Source organism: Vanellus vanellus, assembly GCF_965231255.1.
Source record: "Vanellus vanellus genome assembly, chromosome: 3".
In the NCBI taxonomy this organism is placed as follows: domain Eukaryota; kingdom Metazoa; phylum Chordata; class Aves; order Charadriiformes; family Charadriidae; genus Vanellus; species Vanellus vanellus.
In genome coordinates, this window is record NC_138907.1 from 76,985,951 (window position 1) to 77,007,477 (window position 21,527).

Sequence of the window (21,527 nt, forward strand, 5' to 3'; positions counted from 1 at the left end):
CAATCTACGCAGTCTGTGCAGGTTATTGAGTAAATATAAGACAACCACATAAATTGGTCCGTACAAGACAAGCAGTCTTTGGATACATGCTTTCTGTAAAGTGCTCAAATGTTTAAATTTTTTTTTTGTAGTACTGAGACAGAAAAAGATATTGCCATTCTAATTATGTGAAGAACTAGAACAGTGTTTATGTTATCAATTAACGACTGTAACAAGCCTGAGATAAGTGTGCTACAAAGACCGGGCATTCTTTGCAGAATGAAAGACTAGAGCAGGCAAAAAGCCTTGAAACCCTTCCAGTGCTGCCAAGAGGCAGCAGACTTTACAGAAGATGAAAAGAGGGGGGAGATGGATGCCTGATTCAAGATGAGGAAGTGAAGTAGCATGTCATAAAAGAAACTGAAATACGAATTAAGATACTTAATAGTATTGCAAAATGTGCAGAATAAAATAGTAACACCAGCTGTAATACTGAAAGAGCATTCATTTACATATTTTGTAATATATAAAAGAACAGAAGACGGCATAGAAAGATCACATTTGAAGAGTGACAGATGCTCTGCCTGTATTTAGCATCTATTGACTTCAGTGGATGCTAAGGTCTTTGTTTACCTGGAGTGGGGGGAAAAAACCCTGCTTGTTAGTAACCACAGCTGAGGGTGTGGCAGAGATCTGAGGACTATATTCACAATAGAAGACAAAAAGCTAAAATATAGATTCTTTTGAAATAAGTCTAAAAAGAGCTAGTTTCGCTTACTTTTGGCTTCAAGGACTTTTTTTCTTGTGCAAGACTCTTACCCTCCTGTGTCTTTAGACAAGTAAGCCGGCTATCTAATATTTTGGCAAGCAAAATAAAAATAGTGAAATAACATTACTGTAGCATGATTTCCCTATACCATGCTATTGTAGTGTGAAGAACATCTTTCATCAGAATTTAAAAAAAAAATACTGAAAAATACTATAATCTGAATTTGATTTTCCTAATACTGCTATTGTTTCTACTGTTTAAAACAGTTATTTTTGCACTTGCACAGTACCTCATAAGAGTTAATCCTGAATAGCTATTGAAGATAAGTATAATAATTATTGAACAACTGTTAAACTGGAGCAAAGAGGTTAAAAATGATCTGAAGGAAAAGGCAGAGATAAGATTGTATTTTTTTGTATGCATGTGTGATACAACCTGCAGAATTGTTCAGGATTTGCAGTTCTGTTAGACGAATCAGGATTCAGATCACCTGCTTCCAAGAAAACAGCTTCTGTAAATCATCTGTGGAGCTGGTCCACCTAACGGCTCTGTGGGATTGACTTTGCTGGGGATCAGCTCGTAGCAAACCAAAGGCAGCTATATCAGCTGAAAATCGTTTCCCTTGTGTAGCTGGTTGAAGGGGTCCTATCATGAGAATCCATAGGGAAAATTCTGAATAAGGATTTATGCAATCTCAATTTATAGCATCTTTTAGAAAGCTTCAATGAATTAGAGCGTTTTATCACTCTATCTGCTTGCTGTAGCTTCTTTTTCCCCCGTTTGGAAATGTCTTGAACGTTCCGCACCTTCCTGCGTAGCCTTTCTTGGAAGACTCATGAACAAGCATATCTTTCACTACTATGTTTTTAAATAGATTTGTTGTAAAAGACAATACTTTCTCCTACATTGTTTAGTTATTATACTAATACAACAGATGGACAATGTTCATACCATTATGTTATTTAATGTAAGTTAAGGTTGGATTGGAGCACCTCTCCTGTGAGGACAGGCTGAGAGAGTTGGGGTTGTTCAGCCTGGAGAAGAGAAGACTCTGGGGAGACCTTATAACAGCTTTCTGGTATCTGAAGGGGGCCTACAAGAAAGCTGCAGAGGGACTTCTTACAGGGGCATGTCATGATAGGATGAGGGGTAATGGCTTCAAACTGGAAGAGGGGAGATTTAGATTAGATATTAGGAAGGAATTCTTTACTGTCAGGGTGATGAGGCACTGGAACCGGTTGCCCAGAGAAGTTGTGGATGCCCCATCCCTGGAAGTGTTAAGAGCCAGGCTGGATGGGGCTTTGAGCAACGTGGTCTAGTGGGAGGTGTCCCTGGCCATGGCAGGGGGGTTGGAACTCAGTGATCTTCAAGGTCCCTTCCAACCCAAACCATTCTGTGATTCTGTGGTAATATGACTGATTTATGGAAAATTTGTGGTGAAATATGTTAATGTTGCATTGAAAGGTTTTATTACTTCGGGGATTGGGGCTGTATGTTGTTTTTTAAGTTAATAGGGGTAGGCTGAAGCTTCTACTCTGAGTAAAGGTTTAAAGCAGGGACATACAGCCATAACACCCTCTGAAATCTTCTGGTGAAGTTACAGGTCACCAGGTAGCAGGTATAAGTCTACTAATACTGAGACTTGCTTTACTTTGTTACCTTTTTCAGGCCTTCTGAAATAGTTTGTGGGCTGTAGAGGCTGACACCCAGGGCATCATTTCTGTTAACTGATGTGTGCTGGGTTATAGTTGGCTAACAGCCAAATTCCCACTGGGCTTCTTGCTTGCACCAACCCCATCCTCACTCTGGTAGGGCAGGGGGATAAAATAGGAAAAACAGAAACAGTAAAGCAATAGGTTGAGATAACAACAGGGTAATTGCTTACCAATTACCATTTCTGGCAAAACAGACTCGACTTGGGGAAAATTAACTAATTTATTGCCAATTAGAATTTATTCAGGTAGAGAGAAACAAACTCAAACATTAAAACAGCACACCTTTCCTCCCTCCTCTCCCAGGCTCAGCTTCATTCCTTTGCTCCAGACTCCCCAAACCACACACCCCACCCCTGCCCTGCAAGCTCACGTGGAGGATGGCAGGGAGGTTGCAGTCAGTACATAGTGATATCTGTCTGCCACTCCTTCCTTCTCACATCTTTTCTCTACTCTGGTGTGGGTTGTCCATGGGCTGCAGTTCCTTCAGGAATATCCTTGTGGTCCCCTGTGGGGTCCTCCACGGGCTGCAGGGGATATCTGCTCTGATGAGGGCTCTTCCATGAGCTGCAGGGGGTATCTGCTCTGCCATGGAGCTGTTCCTCCTCCTCTTTTCTCTGACTTTGGTGTTACCTTTCTAAAACATGTTTTCCCAGAGGTGCCCCCAGCTTGGCTGAGGGGCTCAGCTGTGCTCTGCGGTGGGTCTGTTGGAGCTGGCTGTGTCCCGCACGGGGCAGCCCCAGCCTCTTCCCACAGCAACCACCCCTGCAGACCCCCACCGCTAACAGTTTGCCACATAAACTCTGAACACAGTAAGATAAAAAGAACACAGTTTATTTCCTGTCATGAAGTTTTGCTCCCTGCTATTGCTGCTGCACACCATGTAGCCCTTTCAAAAGCTTATAGAGGAATTTAAAAGGTGTCTAAAGTAAAGAAGTACTCTCTAAGTTGCTGCTTGACCAAAAATGATATATGTTCTAAAACATACCCTTTTATTTCACTAAAGAAGTTCTTCACATCTTTTGCATGTGTGATAAGGAGTATCAAGTGTCGCAAATTCGCTTATGGGTATCCTAAGGCTAGTGCTTGTTTTTGTGGAGCATGTTATCTAGCTTTCATCAGCTAGAGGAATAGGCTGACATGATGGTTACCTGTGAATGGGAGATCTCAATGCAAATAGAGAAGAAAAGAAAAATTCCAAGAAGTATTCATAGAATTAGTTAGCACTGTGAAGAATAGAGGAAGAGAAAACAAACAGATTGTGGTGTCGTTTACTTGTTAATGCAAACTAATCTGACTCATGAGAGTGTGTATACAGTGTATCATTTCTCTGGGATTACACAAGCTTGATGGTGTTCAGGAATTTATAAATAGGCAACACTTCTGAACAGTGTCTATGGAAGATAATACTCATGAAAACACTGTTAACTTTATCACAATTAATACCAGGTTGGGGTTTTTTTGCCTGCGGTTTACAGTAACAAATAGTCTTTGGCAATATTTTATGGTGCTTTTTTTCTAACTAGCTATCTGACAGAAAAATACCCATTTTCTTCCAGTTGAGCAAAAATGTTTCAACTGGTTTTGTCTGACACAGGAAAAAGAGGGGAATTGTGATTGGAACAGTACACACTCATTACAGCATTTAATAGACAGATGAGCTTCATGTGGAGGTGAAAGTTCAAGTTCAGTTACCAACCAGCAAAACTTTTTCTACTTTGAATATATATGCACCAATTTCCGTTTACACGTGGCTTGTGTTACTTTCATCAAGAAAGACTAAGATAGCTAAGAGAACTGGTGTAGCAGTAACAGTCTGTAATGAAAACTAATTGAAGGAAATGGAAACAAGAGGCTGTATGACTACACTGCTCCCCCTTTTTACTGCTGACATATTTTTTAATCTTTTACAGGATGCGGTAGAGTGCACAACATTAGTTTACCTGGGACTAGTCAATACACTCTTTTCTATTCAGCTGTGTGTTCGTCAGTGGGTCTAATACAGTCTGCTTCTGTTGCATTCATGTGGTTGCTTTTCTTACTGGAATAGCAGCTTGGCCTGTGTTGTCAGCCTGTGTATGCCAAGAGCCTGGTATGATAGCTAGAATCTGTAGCTGCAGCCGGCTACATTTTCTTCCTTCATGTGTTTTAGTTCATTTTAGCTGGCATCCTAGTGATTTTTCACGCGCATTCTAGAAATATTACTGATATTGTCCAGCTGCTTACATGAGTAATCTGTCAACAGAGGAAGCAAGAATAACATTTTGTATATGGCTCCTTTTGTAGATGGGTATTTAATTAAGCAAATACCTAACATCACCTTGTGTGTCTGCTTGCTTCTACTAAGAAAAGAAGAAAATACCGTTGCCATTTCTAATAACTCATAAGTAATCAAACTTGTGAAGAATGGTTTCTACATAGCTCATCCTTGACCTCTGAGGTGCTTAACTTTGGTCTTCATTATTTCAGGAGATTTGTACTTTTAAATTATCTTCTGCATCTCTGGACTTCCCTGGTTCTAGTTTGACTGCATAGCAGTAAACTTCGTGAGTTATATTTTTCCTACAATCTCCAATATGAAGTCACTTATTTTGCTTGGTAATAACTGTAGGTAATAGCTGTTCCTTTCTGATGATGTATCTGTACATCCTATAAATGGTTAGGTTTATCAGTAGTTCTTCTGCAGTCAAAGACCAGGTTGTTTTCTAACATCCCAGCAGGAATTCAAAAAAGGCCCTAATCAATTCAAGGCAGGAGGAGGTAGTTTTATGGAGATTATCAGAACATCTTCACTGACTTGACTTATTAAATATCCTGTCTGAATTTTTATGCTTTTCTTGGTGTTTGCTCATTATTTATATGAAAAGGAAAAACAGACCCTCTCTTGCATGTCAGACTAAAAAAAATACAAGTTAAAAATTCTCAGTAAGATAAAGGTAGTAGCCTTGCTTTTGAGGCTTACAATTGATATTTTCCGTCAACAGTAATGGCCAATGTAAACTAGCCTGAGACACCTCAAAGATTCTTTCTTTTGTAGATACCTCACAGTTCAAACTATCTAATGGACTTCAGTTTTGTGTGACTGTTGCATGGCTTTCTGGACTGGAAAAGACAAAACTTGGTGAACCAGGCGGTCTCTTAGGATTAATCTTTCAAATTATTAAGACAACTTATATTTGATATAAAAAGCTGTCTGTGAGGAAATTAATTGAATGGATGTTAGTTGGAGATGTAACAACTGAAGTGTGTACTTAGGCACTTGGTAAAAGTCAGTGTTTCAAATGTAATTTTGTTTGGTGTTACTTATGCATTTATGTTCGAACCTCTGAGCAGTAGAAACATCTGTTCCCGGGTTCTCAGACCTCTGGACCTTGGGACCTGACACATTTGCTAGAGAACTTGAGAGGAATTTGTTGTTTGGAAGGTAGCAGTTTCAAGGAAGCTTGTGGACTTCTTGCTCGAATCTAGAAACTACCCAGAGATCTGGGATTCTGGGGAGAGCATCCTTCTGCTGCTTTCAAAAGCACAGGAATGCCATTATGCCTCTGCATTTGGAGGGGGGTGCCCTGTCCCCCAAAACAATGATACATTGCATTTTCTTCTAATTTGTGAGATCTCCTTGTCTGCTTTTAGGAGCCTACTGAAGTGGTGTGATGCTTATTCCAAATTTTGATCTTTGTTTTTGAATATAGGGAGAAACTTTCCACATACTATTTTTTTTACCTTTTTTCTCCTGTAGTTGTATATTTAGGCATCTTACATGTTTGGATATTTTTTTTTTTTTTTAAACATCATTCAACTTTACATCTGAATGTTCTACTTCTCTCTCATCTTTGTTTCCCCCTGTAGTTCAAGTGGAAGAACAAATTTGTTGACTTTTCTTGCTGCACTGAGCCATCCCATGGATGGAAGACTGAGGTCATGTATTTCTCATACGGTCAGGTTATTTCAATTTTCTTGATGCAAAAGTGCTGAAGAAAGCTGGGTACAATTTCAGAGTTTAGTAGTGTGATATAGCAAAGGGTGCAGGGGGCCTGCTATTGGAAGAAGTTGTTCAGTAGTGTGATTCTAGGGCTCAAATTGCTCATGAAAGTCTGCTTTCCTTTCTTGAAGGCTTGCTGAGACAGACATGGCAATATCCTGAATAGGATACTGCTGCTTGTTTGAACACTTTGTCCTATGTCTTCCTAGCCATTGTGTACTCCTAGAACCCGTCTTTTTTTTTTTTTTTTGTCTCAGAGTGTTCCTTCTGTATGTTTGTCCCTTTAACAGATTTTTCAGATGTGAAAGTACTGTTACATCCATTTCACAATGAGAAAGTGCATCATCTATGGTAAGTAACTTGCCCAAGGCCACACATGAAGTCTCCCTAGATGAGGACTGAAGTCTTGTGTCTTTGATTCTAGGCTAGGTATTACTTCAATATGCACTTAGTTATACAGAGATTTCTAGTTTTAAATTACAGATGGAAAACCCAGACCTTCTCCCTCTCTAAGTATCTCTACATCAAGGGTGAGCGATAAGCTAGTTGTGATGAGTCACAGGCCCTCATTTTCCTAGTGGATAAGCTTTTTAATATTTCTTTCTTTTTGTGAGCGTAGAGGTATTACATGTCACAAGGAACAGTTACTAACTAAAGAATTACAAATAACCAAACACTTTGTTTGGATTCAAACAAATGTAATTGAAAATATTTTTTTCCGGCCCTTTTACAAATATTACTGAGGTAACTGCTTTCTCACATGCCAGGGAAACACTGAAAGCCTTGACACAAATATGTTATATATGAAATATGGTCTTTTGGCTCAGTTCTTGATTTTGCTATGAGGATATCTTGCTGCTGCAAGACCTTATTTTATTATTCTTGTTTCTATAGTATCCAGTATTTAAGACTACAATGTGTGTAGTCCTCCCTTTCTTCTCACCCCTTGGAAAAAGCTGACTTGATTCAAGACTCTGGGAAAAGGTTGAGAGTTTCACTTAATCACTGAAGAAGTTACATTCATATAATATACTACTAAAGAACTCTGACATTAAGAGATTAGACTCTTGTTTTTGAATGACACAGCAAACATTTTAAGATGGAAAAACCTTCCCAAGTTTTGCTAGGGAAGGGATTTGTCTTCATCAAAGTACTACCTTACTTGTATCAGTCCACGTATGTGATTTATTTGCTTTCTGTGAGAGGTAAAGAATGGTGACATTAATTTCATAGACTCTTATTAGCACTGTAAAGAATTGAGTCCTATGCATTTTCAGTAGCTCAAATCTGAGTGGTATTCACTGAGCAATGTCTTGACAAGCCCACTCCAGTGCGTGACATAGCTTAACTTTAAAACACCATCTAAACTGTGCAGAAGACTTTGTGCCTACCTGTCAGGGTAGAGTAAGTACTCCTGTTACAACTTGATGTTGCTCTCTGAAGGCTGTTCTTGGAGAGGGGTAAGTGAGATTGCTATGGTATGGTAACTTTCATTGTGGGAAAGAAATAACTTTGAATTTGGGTTCTAATATTTATTTCGGTTAGAAATTTTCATTTTTAGATTTTTTTCTAACAGGTTTGTTACTTTTTCCACTCACTGTAGTCTTCATTGTTCACAGTTTGTTTTTCTTTTTTTTTTTAATCTAGATCATTCAAGTTATTTGAAAATACCTATTAATGATGATAGTGTCATGTCTTTTGGTTAAAGGAAGGAAATACCTTATGACTGTCTAGACTTTTCTGCATCCTGCAGTGACACGCTTGATGCATTCGTGTGCATTCTTCTGCTAATACTGTCCATGTTTAATTAGTCCTGCCACTTTACAAAACTGTACTTAAAGTACTTTTAATAGATGGCAAGCGTATAAAAAGCCCTTTGTCTTCCATCTTCTGCATCCTGTTTTTAATCTCCAGCTAGAATTTTCCTAAAATTTTGGGATTTTGCCATGTATTTTAAGTGCTGCTGCATTCTCCTTTTTACTCCCACCCCATTGTATTTTACAGTGGTCTGGGAGAAATGGATCATAGTTAAGCAATTAAAATAACAGGTGTAGGGAGAACTTCCAACAAAAGTGGTTGCTCATTTACATATAGGAGTGGATTCCGTGTAGGTGTTCCCCACGGTTCTGCTTAGCTTCTTATAATGGGATCAGCTTGTTCTGTTGCAGAGATATCACAGCAAAATATGTTTGCGTGTAAACCAGCATTGAACTGTTTTCTGAAGTCATATTTATCTAGCTTTAGTTTTTGTTTTCTAAATACTAAATGAGTCTTCAAAATATTTCCAATATTAACTTCAGTTTGTGAGGGCTCTATAGTCAGTTCCTAAATTAAGAATTACAGAATAGAAGCTAAATGGCTTTGAGTATCATTTATAAAAAGTTAGTAAAACTGTATCACAACTGTAGGACATGCTCTCTTTCATTTTTAGAAATCTCAGATGAGAGGATTTTGTATTTTAGAATCATCCTATCTAATGCATAAGCAATACTGAGTCTGAAATGCCCCTGAGCTGCAGAGCCAGGCTTTTAATCTCACTGTAGAAATCTTGCATTCCTGTCTGGTGGTACAAATTCAGGTCTGTAGAGCTTTGCCTGTAGCCTTGTGATTAGGTCAGGCTAATGTGAAAATGTTGGGTTTGGATATTCAGAGGTAGAACAGATCCTAGAACTTAGTGTGTTGTTTTGTTGGGGTGCCTTGACCTCAACAGTGACATTATAAGCTCAGTAGATTCCATTGTACTTTAATATTCTAGGCTATAAACTGCATTGGTTTACGATCATCTATATGCTCTGTTCAGACAATCCTCCCGTGACAGTAGAAGTCCTCCGGAGGAGATAACTGGAGGCAGTAACTGCATGAGCTCTCTCATTGCTGGAGTATGAGCCAGCAGGTAGTCCTGTATGTGTGTAATTACATCCAGAACAGATGGACTTCTGTCTTTTCCTCCTTGAATATATACACAGACTTTCATGTAGTGAATCCTTAGGTGCTCTTTGCCTAACTTGTTTGCAAACTTTATTCCTGAACTGGACAATACAGTAACGTCCCTTACTGATAATTTCCACATTTTTCTTTTGCACAGAAACTTGTCCAATTTGATCTCAGTGGAAATAGATTTTCAATAGTTTAAAGCAAAATCAATTTTTTCAAATGGTGAAAAAACACTTCTCTGAGGACACTTGAATAATAATCCTCAAGTTCTCTGGCTTGTACTGTGAAATTTAGGTGTTCATATGCTTGGGTAGGGGGGCTGGACCAGGTCCCCTCCAGAGGTCCCTTCCAACCTCAACCATTCTGTGATTCTGTATAGATTGTGCCTCAGTTTTGACCATACCAGATCATCCTGTACAGCTGAGTGGTCTGGTGGTCAGAAGACATAAGTTCTTGCATATTCTTGAGTAGTTGTTGAGCAACTTTTGCATTCCTTTACCATACTGGCTTCAGTTCTTTTCTAATTATATTGAAGTTTTCTGTCTTAAGGCTGCTACAGACTTTTCTTCTGATATTTTAAATTATATGGTAGCTCAAGGATTACTCTTGGTACGTGTTCCTAATAGGAACGCATATGTCAACCATCTCCAAAAAAATAGCAGGCTGGCTTTCTGAATCTCTTTTGTGGATTTCAAGTATGCAAAATGCTATATCTGAGTTTAATACTTCAGTAACATTTATGTTGCTTGCTTTTGTAAGTATGGGTTTGGGGGGTAGGCTCTTTACTGTCTGAAAATATTGCATTTACATTCTTTATGAAGTATCGATTCATTATTATTATGGCTGTTAATCTATATTGACATTTAGTTTGCAGTTTCTTCTTTTCAGAGAAAATACCCAGATTGCTAGTTGAGTATCTCGTAATGTCTCAAGGTTTTGTGTATTGCCTCTTTTCTTTTTATGTTATAGCAGCGCTTTTTCTGTTCCTTCATTCACTGCTTTATTCAGTGCTTGAAAAAGGCTTATTAATAAGTCTCAGCTTTACTTTCAGATTTCTGTATGTTTACTCAGCAGCCCCCATGAGTCATGCACTGGGATGCTTGTTCTATGACCTGCAGATAATTCCACCAGTGCAGACCCCATTCTTTAAGAGAGTGTGGGCTAGAGAAATTGTTTGGGCAGCAGCTTCCTGCCAGTTGATAACTCATGATCACCACCAGTCCTAGCTTTTACATATACGTTATGTTCGTTTGTTAATAGAGACATCATATTGTTGCGTTAAGGAGCAAAGTAGTTTTGGCAGAAAATAACCCCCCTTGCGTTCTAACACTCCTCACCGAGGTGGGAGGCTAGGTGCAGCTAGGTTTAAATTCTGAGTGATGCCCAATTCACCGCTATCAGTCCAGGCGCGTTTAATATATTAAACTGTTCCGGTTCTGGATACACTAATAGCAGACTGCACCTTCAGCCCAGTCGTGCTCATGAACTAACATGGCCTCGCTTCAGTCGCATTCAATGAGAAAACCCAAATGACTAGCTGCCTACACAGTACAGTTTATTTAAACAACAGATACACAAGCTCTTTTGGATTGCCGGTGATAGTGACTGTCTGCAAAGCATGTGCGAATACTAAAGATGCTAGCAATATACCTTGGTTACAAAAGCGCTAAGTTATAAAACCACTCTACATAGAGATTTCTAAGTTTACCGGGGAAGCACTTGGTATAGTCAAGTGTTCGAATCTTACCCACAAGCGTCCTTAGGCTCAGCCCGTCGACTGGTCCCAGAAGTCCACGATGGTGTGTTCCCTCCCATCCTCCTTTTCTTGGGCTATTTTTATACTATTTTTTTATCTTCAAGGTGGAGTTTGGGTGACTCTAGGACTCTAGTCATAAATACTTTCATTATGATTGGTGTAAAATTTTCTCACCTCACATTTAAAGGTATAGTTTACGAAAAATTTAGGGCACAGACTCAATGAGGAGTGGTCGCACCTTGAAGGTGGGTAGCTTTTGGGATGGAGGTGTGTTTTGGTATTATAATGACATTATAATTAGCAAAGTTCACTAAAGGACAGCATTTCATCAAAAAAATGACAGATTGTTGGCTCAGGGTAGCGGGCAGTTTATTAGTTCTATAAGACCTTTGAGGGCTCCATTTGGTCCCCAGGTTCCCAGCTTATCACAGAGTTTTAGCTGCAGTCTCCACTCCGCTCCATCCTTTGCACTCTTTTCCTTCTGTGGTGCCATCTTGTTTCCATGTTTGCTGGATTATCACAGAGTTTGGCCTTGGAGTCTCCACCCCACTCCACTCCCCGTGTTGCTTTGCAAGCAATATTGTACAGGGAATCACAGATGTAGCGGATTCTTCACATACCAGCTGTGGCTGTATTTTACCCTAGAAGCCTTTTGGTTTTATACCTTTCCTTAATGTGTGACCAATGCTGTCTTATTGATCTTTTTTAGTAATCATTCCACACATATGTACTGCTTGTGTACAGAATGGTTGTGATGCACATGCACCGTAGGTCCATGATGAGGCCACAGCGTGAAATATTTTAGTGGCCAGTCCCATCTGAAAACTCTGGGAATCACTTCCAGGCATCCAGTTTTGCATTGGGAAATTCTGAGGAGAGCAATTGTATAAACTGTATGGCTTCTCGGCACAATCTGCTGTCAAGCACCACTTCCATTGATTCTACAGATGCAAAGACACTGATGAACAGAGGTAAAAATAACATCTGCTGATCACTGTAAGTGGTCACTGTAATGGTCACTGCTGTTCTAGTGGTACAGATTTCCTTCTGTCTGTATCTCTGAAAAGAAACAGAAATATAAGATTGACACATTTAAAGCATAAAACTTCTTTACCTTTTCCCAAGCCCAGTTTATAATTTATGTTAATTGCTGAGTCCGTGTGGCCTGAGATCCTCAGTGGATAGATCTGTTTTCTCCTTGTGGCTCTATTGGAAAGAATCCACTAGAATTTGTAATGGCTTAGTGCAACCGTGGTTGCTGTTACTGGAGTCTGGGTTTCGGACTCAACACCCTGATATTCGGTGCAATTTGATGCTTTTAGTTAAATGATGGAAGCAAACGGCTCTGTTCTTACATTAACAGGGTAAGACTTATAGTAATATGTATTGTAAATAAAAATAGCAGTATAACCAAGTATCATGGTAAATGAGTCAATACTGACAAGGAACGGAGTAGCTGTATAAACCCATGTAACTTGACAGCTGCTGGCCTAATAGGAGTGTTAGATCAGCAGTGGCTTGTTTGTTCTGTTGGCAGAATCAACAACTCAGCGTGTATGTTTTACAAGGTATCTCTGGTGTTAATTTGACTATTTGGTCACTTGAAAGCTATAGGATTTTTCATAGGTTTTTTCACGTGATGGGGGGAGTGCAGGGCAAGAAGACAGAAGGAAATAGAAGGAAGCTTTCTTCATACGTGGTGTATGGATTTTTTTTTTTATTCAACAATAAAACTGTATTTCAGTTCAGCAAGAATTATTAATAGGTGCTATAGAAATAGATATATTGTTTTTAAATTTAATTAATTTGAGTAATCAGGTGCTAGCTGCAAAAGCATTATTAATTAATTGTCTTGCATAACTTGAAAGGAACCTGGATTTAAGTACAGTGAGTTTAGACTATCTCCTTGTTCTGTTTATTCTGGTGCTTTGCAATTTTGTTTTCTGGGGGAACATAAAATAACTATAACACAGAATAGTTGGGCAATCATTAAAGCAAAGGTGTTTTATAAAGTGTTATCAAAAAGAACAAGAGATCATAGCTATTAGTGTAAAAAAAAAAAAAAGTAAGTGTAGAACTGATTTTGACTGACAAGTTGTAGGTAGCAAACACCTGAATTTATAAAATTCGTGGGTAGATAGACCTGTATATTTGCCAGAAGTTCTTAGTCAGTAGCTCAAATATCAAATTTAGTTTGGCATGGGTTGGTTTGATCACTTGTTTTTTGAAAGCTCCAGTGGACATTCAGACAAATAATATGTATAAATGAGTTTGAATTTCTCCCTGAACTTGATCCTGGCATACATTTTAAAAAAACCACTACCCCCACTTCAACTCAACCAAAAAAAAACAAAACCAATCAACCAAAACCCTCCCAAAAAAATCCAAACAAAAAAATTGAATAGAGGAACTGTAGAAGTTTAAACAACTATTAATTTTCTGTTAATTATGTTGAGGGGGGTGGAGGGGTGGGAATCCTTTATTTCAAAGTCAGCCTTGATGACTCGGTACAGAAAATAAATGGTCTGCTACCACTGCACAGATTGATACTTTTTCAGTTCACATGCTACTAATAAATGACTTCTCCCACATTGGGGGGGGGCAGAGGTTTTCCTGCCGTGTAAAGCTGTTACTGTCCTTTATTTTGCCATTAAACCCCCCCTCTAGTTCATAGTTTCTCGTTCTTTAGTTTCCCCTTTTTCTTGGTCCATTGTTACTTGAAGTACATAATACATAAATAAGAAATGTCTTCTGAAATATTTCAAAAGCGTGGGCAGAATTCATCATAGATGATGACCTTAACATTATGAATGCGTCTATAGGTTGTATTTAAACATTACTGAAGAGACTTGATGGGGATGAGTTATAGGAAGAATAAAACTCACCTTGGAAAATGGACTGTACTACCTTCCTTTGAGCAATTTATCTTGCTTCTAGACATTACTTGAAGGTCTGATAAATATTTGAAGAGAGATCAGTACATATGACCCCCAGTAAAAAAAAAAAAGCTATCCTATTTATGATATTTGGAGGCATGCATTTCACAGGTGTAAAAATTTGCAAGCAGTCATGATTCTGAAGCTCTGTTCTTCCTGCACTTTAGTGGAATTAGAGCTGTCTTCACTGGGTGGTCAATGGTGCACTGATGTGGGTATGAATGAGTGTAAGTAGTTTGGGCAAGGTCCGTCAACTGAGAAATAATATCAGTTTGAAAAAATAGACTATTGGAAGTCTTCTCGTTGGTCTTGTGGATGAGTGAAGTTGTGCTGCCTCTTTGTCTGTAATATTTGTCTCTTGGTTGATGAAAGCGCTACCTTTAGATACTGTTTTGCTGTCTTCATGCAGAGAGTTTATCCAAAGAAAATGCAAGATGATATACTTTGCCTATCATTATGGTACAGTGGGGGTTAATCGGTGACATGTGTTCATAGTATTTTACTGTGAAAATTTCTTAATTAACCAGTGAGAAGTCACGACCAATTTGCGGGGCTGGAAGGGTGGCGAGCAGGTTCAGATGTTAGTTTCAGCAGTGAATGCATGTTCTGTTGTATTTTCATGAGGAAAGAACAGAGAACACGCACTACAGTTGAGGCTAGCCCCCCCAAAAACGTGGTAAATTTGTGAGATCCCAGTCCACATTGCTGTACTGCCTTGTCTGAAGCCAAAGCTCAAGCTGTGGTCTAACACGGTGGATTTCACGGTGTGTTCTTTCATTCTGCTGTTATTGCAGTCTCGTGAAAGCTAATGCTAGAGATCTGCAGACGTAGCCGAGACCTCTCTGGGATCCACAGATTTAAAAAGTTGACTTTTTTTTCCCATATCCCAATTTATGCCTTAATAACTAGAATATTGAATGTCCTTGTAGATGTTCTGGACATTCTTTTTAATTTCTGAGAGGTTCTGTGCTCATGGAATGGGAAGAATTTTGATACTGCAAAATTTTCACAGAGGCTGAGAAACCATTAACCATCCAACACTGCCTCAATATGCAAAATTATTCTGAGAGGTGTTGTGTTATTACTACAAAGAAAATTATTAGGATTATGCTTGTATAACAGCAGAATTTGCCACTGTGTATGTCATTTAATGCTGTCTGTTCTGTATTGCTTTTGTCAATGAATCAAATGTGAGAACTGCTCTAAATTGGTACCTTTTGTTTGAAATACACCTGAACTTGTTTCATAAAATTATTCTGTCTGCAGTACCTAAAAATAACCTGAAAAAAATAAATTAGGGACTACTTAAAAGAAGAAAAATATGTACTTATTAGAAAATAAATGTTTGCCTTTTCTTTTTAGGTCAGAAGACTTGTCTCCACTTACACGGTGTCTTTCCTTACCTCTATGTACCGTATGATGGTTTTGGACAGCATCCAGAATACTATCTTCGTCAAGTGGCATTCAGCATTGACAGAGCACTTAATGTGGCTTTAGGCAATCCATCTTCTACTATTCAACATGTTTTTAAAGTGTCATTAGTATCTGGAATGTAAGTATGATCTGTTAGGATTTTTGGTTATTTCTTCTGAAATGATTTTGCAGTTGTACTACATAGAAGCACTTACTGTGGACTTGGGTGACTGCACTGCTTTTCCTTTTTCTTTTCCCCGTGTGTGTCTTCGTACAGGCCTGTACAACTACTAAATAACACTTCTCGCTTGCTTTGACTTTAACATAATAACAGGTTTTCCCCTAAACACTTGACAACCATTTTTTCCTAAACTTGGATTCAGTGTCTATCACTTTTCCAAATCTGTTCCCTTTAGCTTTTTCTGTCTCTGCTATTACAGCAGTGCTTTCCAGCCAGCATTTTCTATCTGTCTGGGTTATTCTAGGTTCCCTGTGACCAGGCATGTCTTGCAGAAGCCTGACTTTAGGTCTCCTTTTCTTTGTTCATCTAAGATGGCCCCTTTAGGAAACACATCACAGAAGTCACATCCACCTGAATCTCCCAGCAGCACAGGCCATGAAGTGGAGGCTCTTAAAAATTAATTTACTTCTCTGTCAAGCTGACTGTCGTGTTTTATTTGGTGCAGCTTTCTGCTACTCCTGGAACTATATGCTATTATTGAATGTTAACATTTTAAGGACTCTCTTAATCAATTTTTATGTAACTTGCATAACCAAGGACTGAAAAATATGTCAATTCATAGTGATTAATAGGAGGCTGTCCTGGAGGAACACAGTTAGTTTATACATGCATTGACTTTTTCATCTTCAAAACAATGTAAATGCTAATTTTCAGTACTGTGCAGCACTGTCGTTTACTTACTTTTTTTAATGCACTTTTGAAATACATTCTTTCTAACTATTACGCTTAGGAAGATAATCTTTCTATGCCTAGCCAGTTTTAGTGGTATCTTCTAGGTATTGCTAGTAAAGTAGCTGTAATAACTTCTTTTCATTTCTACTCAGAACTTTCTGATGTGTTTTTGCAGTAACAAGAAAGCTAACCCACCAAATTTCTTCTTTTTGTTCTTTTTGTGAGAGCTATGTGAATTGTAGTATAGCTGTTCATCTCAACAGTGAAAGCTGGGCAGAGTAAACTGCTGAAGACAATCTTCAAATCGGTGAGAAAACAAGAGAGATTAGCAGAACCTGCTTCTTTTTCACCTCTCTTGCTTTAGAGCTTCGAAACAGTCATTACTGAAAGTCAGATGCTCATTGCCTCAAAGAAGCGTAGGAAAGAGCTTCATGTGGGTTTGGGTTTTTTTTTGCTTGCATAAGAGGCTAATGGGAAGCACCCAACAGAAATTGTAATACACCTTCATCTTTACCTGAGTAGATGAGACATGCTTATGTAGTCACACAATTCTATTTGTTTTCTTCTGTTCTGACCCGAGTCAGATTCTGCTCAGATATTGTCGTGTCTCTGTGGTGAGAAACCTATATTTTTCTTTAAGTCTTGGAGATGATTCTTATCCCTTGTATTTTGCATTAGCAGGACAATTATGTAATAAAGGTGTTCGCTAAACCTTTACAGGTTTAATGTAAAATTTTTGTTGCATTAACTTCCAAACATAACAGAGGTCCAGGAATAAAAAGAGGTGAAGTATGCTGTCCTTATGAATTGTGAAATTAAAGTAGGTGTTCATAGCTAACCTTGGAACTGTTGTAAATCTTGCTTTCCCTGCTGCCATGTCAGTCTGAGGATGGATCATTTGCCATGCACGTGCTGACTTTTTTTTTTTTTTTTTTTAAAAGGAGCATTTCATTTATGTGCCTACAGCACATTGAGTCATTACAACTCAATGTATATAAGCTGTCGTTATCTTTATACTATCTCTGTAAGAAAGTGATTGATTCATTATACAAGATATGATCTCCCCCTTTTCAGCTTAACAGCTTTAAGTTTGTTGTTTCAACTTAGCTCAGTTTTAATGTCATGAGCATTTTTTAAAACAGTTCAGTCTAGCTTTTGGAGATATTAAGTGTGTGCATATTTAACGATGTTAAGGATAGCAGTATTAATGCTATAGTTGTGCAGTTCTGCTGAGTTTGCATTTAATTTAGGACTGAAACCTCTCTTACTACTGAAGTTTATTTTTTTGACTTTGCAGGTAAGCACCCCAGCTGCATCTTTTTTATAATATTTTTGGTTAAGAGATTTTGCTTTATTTTGTAGACGTAACATTTAAATGTATGCTCTCCTGAATTTCTGTTGACTTTGGTTGTGATTACTGCAAACTGTAGATACTTGCATTCACCCAATGTATTGAATTATGGCTAGTTTCCTTAACATGGTGTTTTACAAGCATGTTAGATTAGATTAGAATTCTAGATGCTGAAAAGTCAGTAATTCAGTCAAGTAATACCAGAATTAATGCTGCCTGTTCAAGCTCAGTTTAGTCTTGACATGTTCATTATGCTATGTATTCTTTAATTGCATTCTCAAATCCTATTTTCTTCAGGATTCATGCCTCATTTAGTGCACAAGATGATTAGTAATCACTGAAAGGGGGCAGCTATTCACTCTTCTAAGCTGTTCTCATTGTTCAGTTATTTATATTACACAGCTGCTATTTACTCATTTACACCCGATCTGCAGAATTAATGTCCTTAAGGACTTTGTATCAGGACGGCTGAATGCTGGTTTTGAAGCAGTTCAGCACTAATAAATTTATTAAAAGTACTATTATGATGGTGTGCCATTAGAGTGTTTACATGCGAGGAAAGTGAGAAACAATGTTAAGCCAGAAATGCCTTCCTAGTGTGGTTTTTTTTGTTGGTGGTGTTTTGGTTTTTTTTTTTTGTGTGTGGATACTTTGACATGCAGAGCGCCTATCCTTTTTATCTTTATATAGTAACATAATGCTCCCCTTTAGCCTGACACATGGAAATTTTCATTCTTCTGGATATGCAGTTTATCTTCTAATTTTTTTCCCCTGGATTTTAATACTCATTATAGTAAAATGCGGTTGAGTAAATGCCACAGCTAGCTTCTCGCTTTTACTTCTTCCTCTCCAGGCCTTTTTATGGTTACCATGAAAAGGAGAGACAGTTTATGAAGATTTATCTTTACAATCCTGCAATGGTAAAAAGGTAAGGATGTGGTGATATGACGTTCTGGCTGATTTCCTTATATTTTGAATTTAAAAGTTAATTTTGAAGCAAGATTTGCCTGCATCTTAACAAAATAAAAGCAATAAAATTATTGTCCAAATTTTTCAAAACAAAGAAAATTGCTAATTCTAATCACACCAATAATCCTTATAAAGCACTAGCATGTTAGGAAAGCAAGACCAAAATATACTTGTCTTTATTTGTCTTGTATTAACTGTAATTCTTCAACATTTGAAGAAATTTGCGTCAGGTTACTTTTCCTGTAACTCTTAAGAAAAACAATATAGTACTCTTTCGTATATTATGAAGTAGATTTTGGTAGTTTAAAAGTTTTTAAATTCAAGCACCCATTATTAAATTTTAAATATACTTGGAAAGCTGGATAGTTTTTGTTATTAGACAGTTTCTCTATTTGTCAGTAGAGTAATGTTCTATTAAATGAAAGCACAGTTGATCTCAATCTTAGTGTCACAGTAGTTGCAGTAAATTCAGGAATAAATAAGGAGGAATTATTTCTCAAGCATCAACTGAAATCCCTTGGGCATGTAGTATTACCTATCATAACTTTTTTTTTTTAAAGATCTAATACATGACCATAAGATAGTATTGTCTGTTTTTTGTTCTAGGCTAGAAAAATTTTGCATGATTTTAACTTTCCGTCTTAATGTAATCTATATGCATATATAATGTGATAGGGTTTTTGTACTGTGAAGATTCTCATGTTTGAGTTGCTCCTGTCTAAATAAGGACTGACACTTCACCTAAATTATTCCTTTAATTTTTCTGTATAAAACTATTTTTGAACTCAATTTGTTGCATTGAGAAATGCCTAGTGCTTTTCTTTGATTTATAGATATATCCTGTTACTTTGAGTTAAACTTATCACACCAATTTATAATTATCCAAATATCTACAATTATTTTTTAATGTGTAGATATTTAAAAGAGCAGATTTGTCATGCTTCTAGGAAGTTGTTAAAATAATGCTTCTGTGTATACAGTATGTAACTTTAAAACCATGCAGGACACATTCATATATATGTCAAGGAGAACTAGAGAGACTTTCAAAGTTATTACTAGTGTGTAGGCATACAGCTGCTTCAGTTATTCTGTAGAAAGATTTCCATGTACTATAGTGGCTTTGGATTAGTTGCATGAATAGTACATGATTTGATGTTTTTTCAGAGAATTTTTTTTTTTTAAGCCAGAGGATTCACAGCTCCTTTGTAACTAACACCCAAATATTGAATCATTATTAGCAGAGATCATTTTTGTGGGTCTGTTACTGCAAAAATAAAATCTTTAAGTTAAAAATACAACTGAGGCAAAATTTAAGAAGTCTAAGTATTTTATATTTTGATAAAATCAAATCTCAACCTTGTTGTACTGGAATAATTTTTGGTTTGTGTCCTAATTTGTCTTTAATTTTAGAGTATGTGAGCTTCTACAAGGTGGAGCCATAATGAACAAATCTTACCAGCCTCATGAAGCCCATATTCCCTACCTCCTTCAGCTCTTTATAGACTACAACTTATATGGAATGAATTTAATAAACCTGGCTGCTGTCAAATTCAGAAAGGCAAGGAGAAAAAGTAAGGTGTTTTTTTCTTAAGACCAAATAATTGTCTTGAAGGCTAAAAACTACCATTTTGAACAAAATGTCACTAGCTGTCAGGCTTTTGCTGTAGTTGTGGCTGAATAGGTATCATGGGTTGTTTCCCTATAGTTTGCTTTCTGCGTCAAAACAAAGTCTGTGCGTAGCTTTCTATCATTTTTCCTTTTTGTGCCTGTGTATTGGGATTGAGAAAGAGTCTGCTTCCTGAAATGAGATGCTATGTATCAAGAAACATGTGTTCTGTCAGCAGTGTAGCTATGACCGTTTTCACAAGATGACCACACCTCTTTACAAGTTAGAAGATTAAAAATAGTTGGGTTTTAGTTGAAGAATTTATGTGAAAGATAGCATGCTAATACTGTTGTTGTAAATTTTTTGTTTGTTTTTGATCCCTATATCAATTATAAAACACTTTTTTGCTGCAGTAGTGTCTTTACAAAATTATGGCTAACCATTTTCATTTTAAAAAATTAGTTTTGCATTTTGAATATACACACTTAAATAAAACTTAAGTTTGACAAGAACATCCATAATGTTACCTAAATGCTTCAGTATAAAGGGGGGATAACAGTAGGAAAACCATGTCGGTTTTGGCCCTTAACATTTAGAAAGATAAGTATTGTTTACTTACATCATAATTGTTCATACAGCTAAAGCAAGAGTTGGAAAGAATAGTAAAGTATCTTTCTGGTAAAAAGAGCAAGTAAGAATCATGCTGACTTTAATTTTGTCCCATTATTTTTATGCATGTATTTTCAGACAGCAATAGATTAGTGCATGGGGTTTCAGAACTGATTCTCACCTAAAGAAAAATACTCTTCTCATACTCAACAATAGGCCACGCTTTTTGTTGGTGTCAAAGCTGTAGGAAGACAAAAGCTCAGCCACAGACAGAGCATCTTCAGGATCTTCAGTCCTGAGGAAGTATAGTCAGGTACCTTTAGTCTTCCAAACATCCACAGTGCCCTTCTGGAGACATGCAATGTGATTGTATCGAATACTTGCTCCCATTCTTTTTCCAGAGCTCTCTTCCCTTTCTTTTTCAGATGATAGATGAAAGACATAAGCTATTTATATTCTCCTTCATCATTTATTTAAGGATGAGGGACTTAGGTTTTGAATGGTAAAAAGAGGATGAAAGAGGAGCATGGGCTCAGACCAGTGGACTTCTGGTAGGGGAGATTCCAATAGGATAAAAGCAAGAAAGTGACAGTCTACC

General features: G+C 37.5%; 1 protein-coding gene across 1 annotated transcript in view; it reads left to right on the forward strand.

Annotated features, from left to right (window-relative positions):
• Nucleotides 1–21,527, forward strand: part of REV3L (REV3 like, DNA directed polymerase zeta catalytic subunit) — a gene marked incomplete at its 5' end in the record, with an annotated part of 135,202 nt that overhangs the window by 38,744 nt on the left and 74,931 nt on the right. Inside the window, 3 exons of the mRNA XM_082480731.1 lie at nucleotides 15,431–15,620; nucleotides 18,599–18,673; nucleotides 20,125–20,285. Coding sequence (XP_082336857.1) covers nucleotides 15,431–15,620; nucleotides 18,599–18,673; nucleotides 20,125–20,285 — 426 coding nt within the window. The remainder of the gene's footprint in view (nucleotides 1–15,430; nucleotides 15,621–18,598; nucleotides 18,674–20,124; nucleotides 20,286–21,527) is intronic.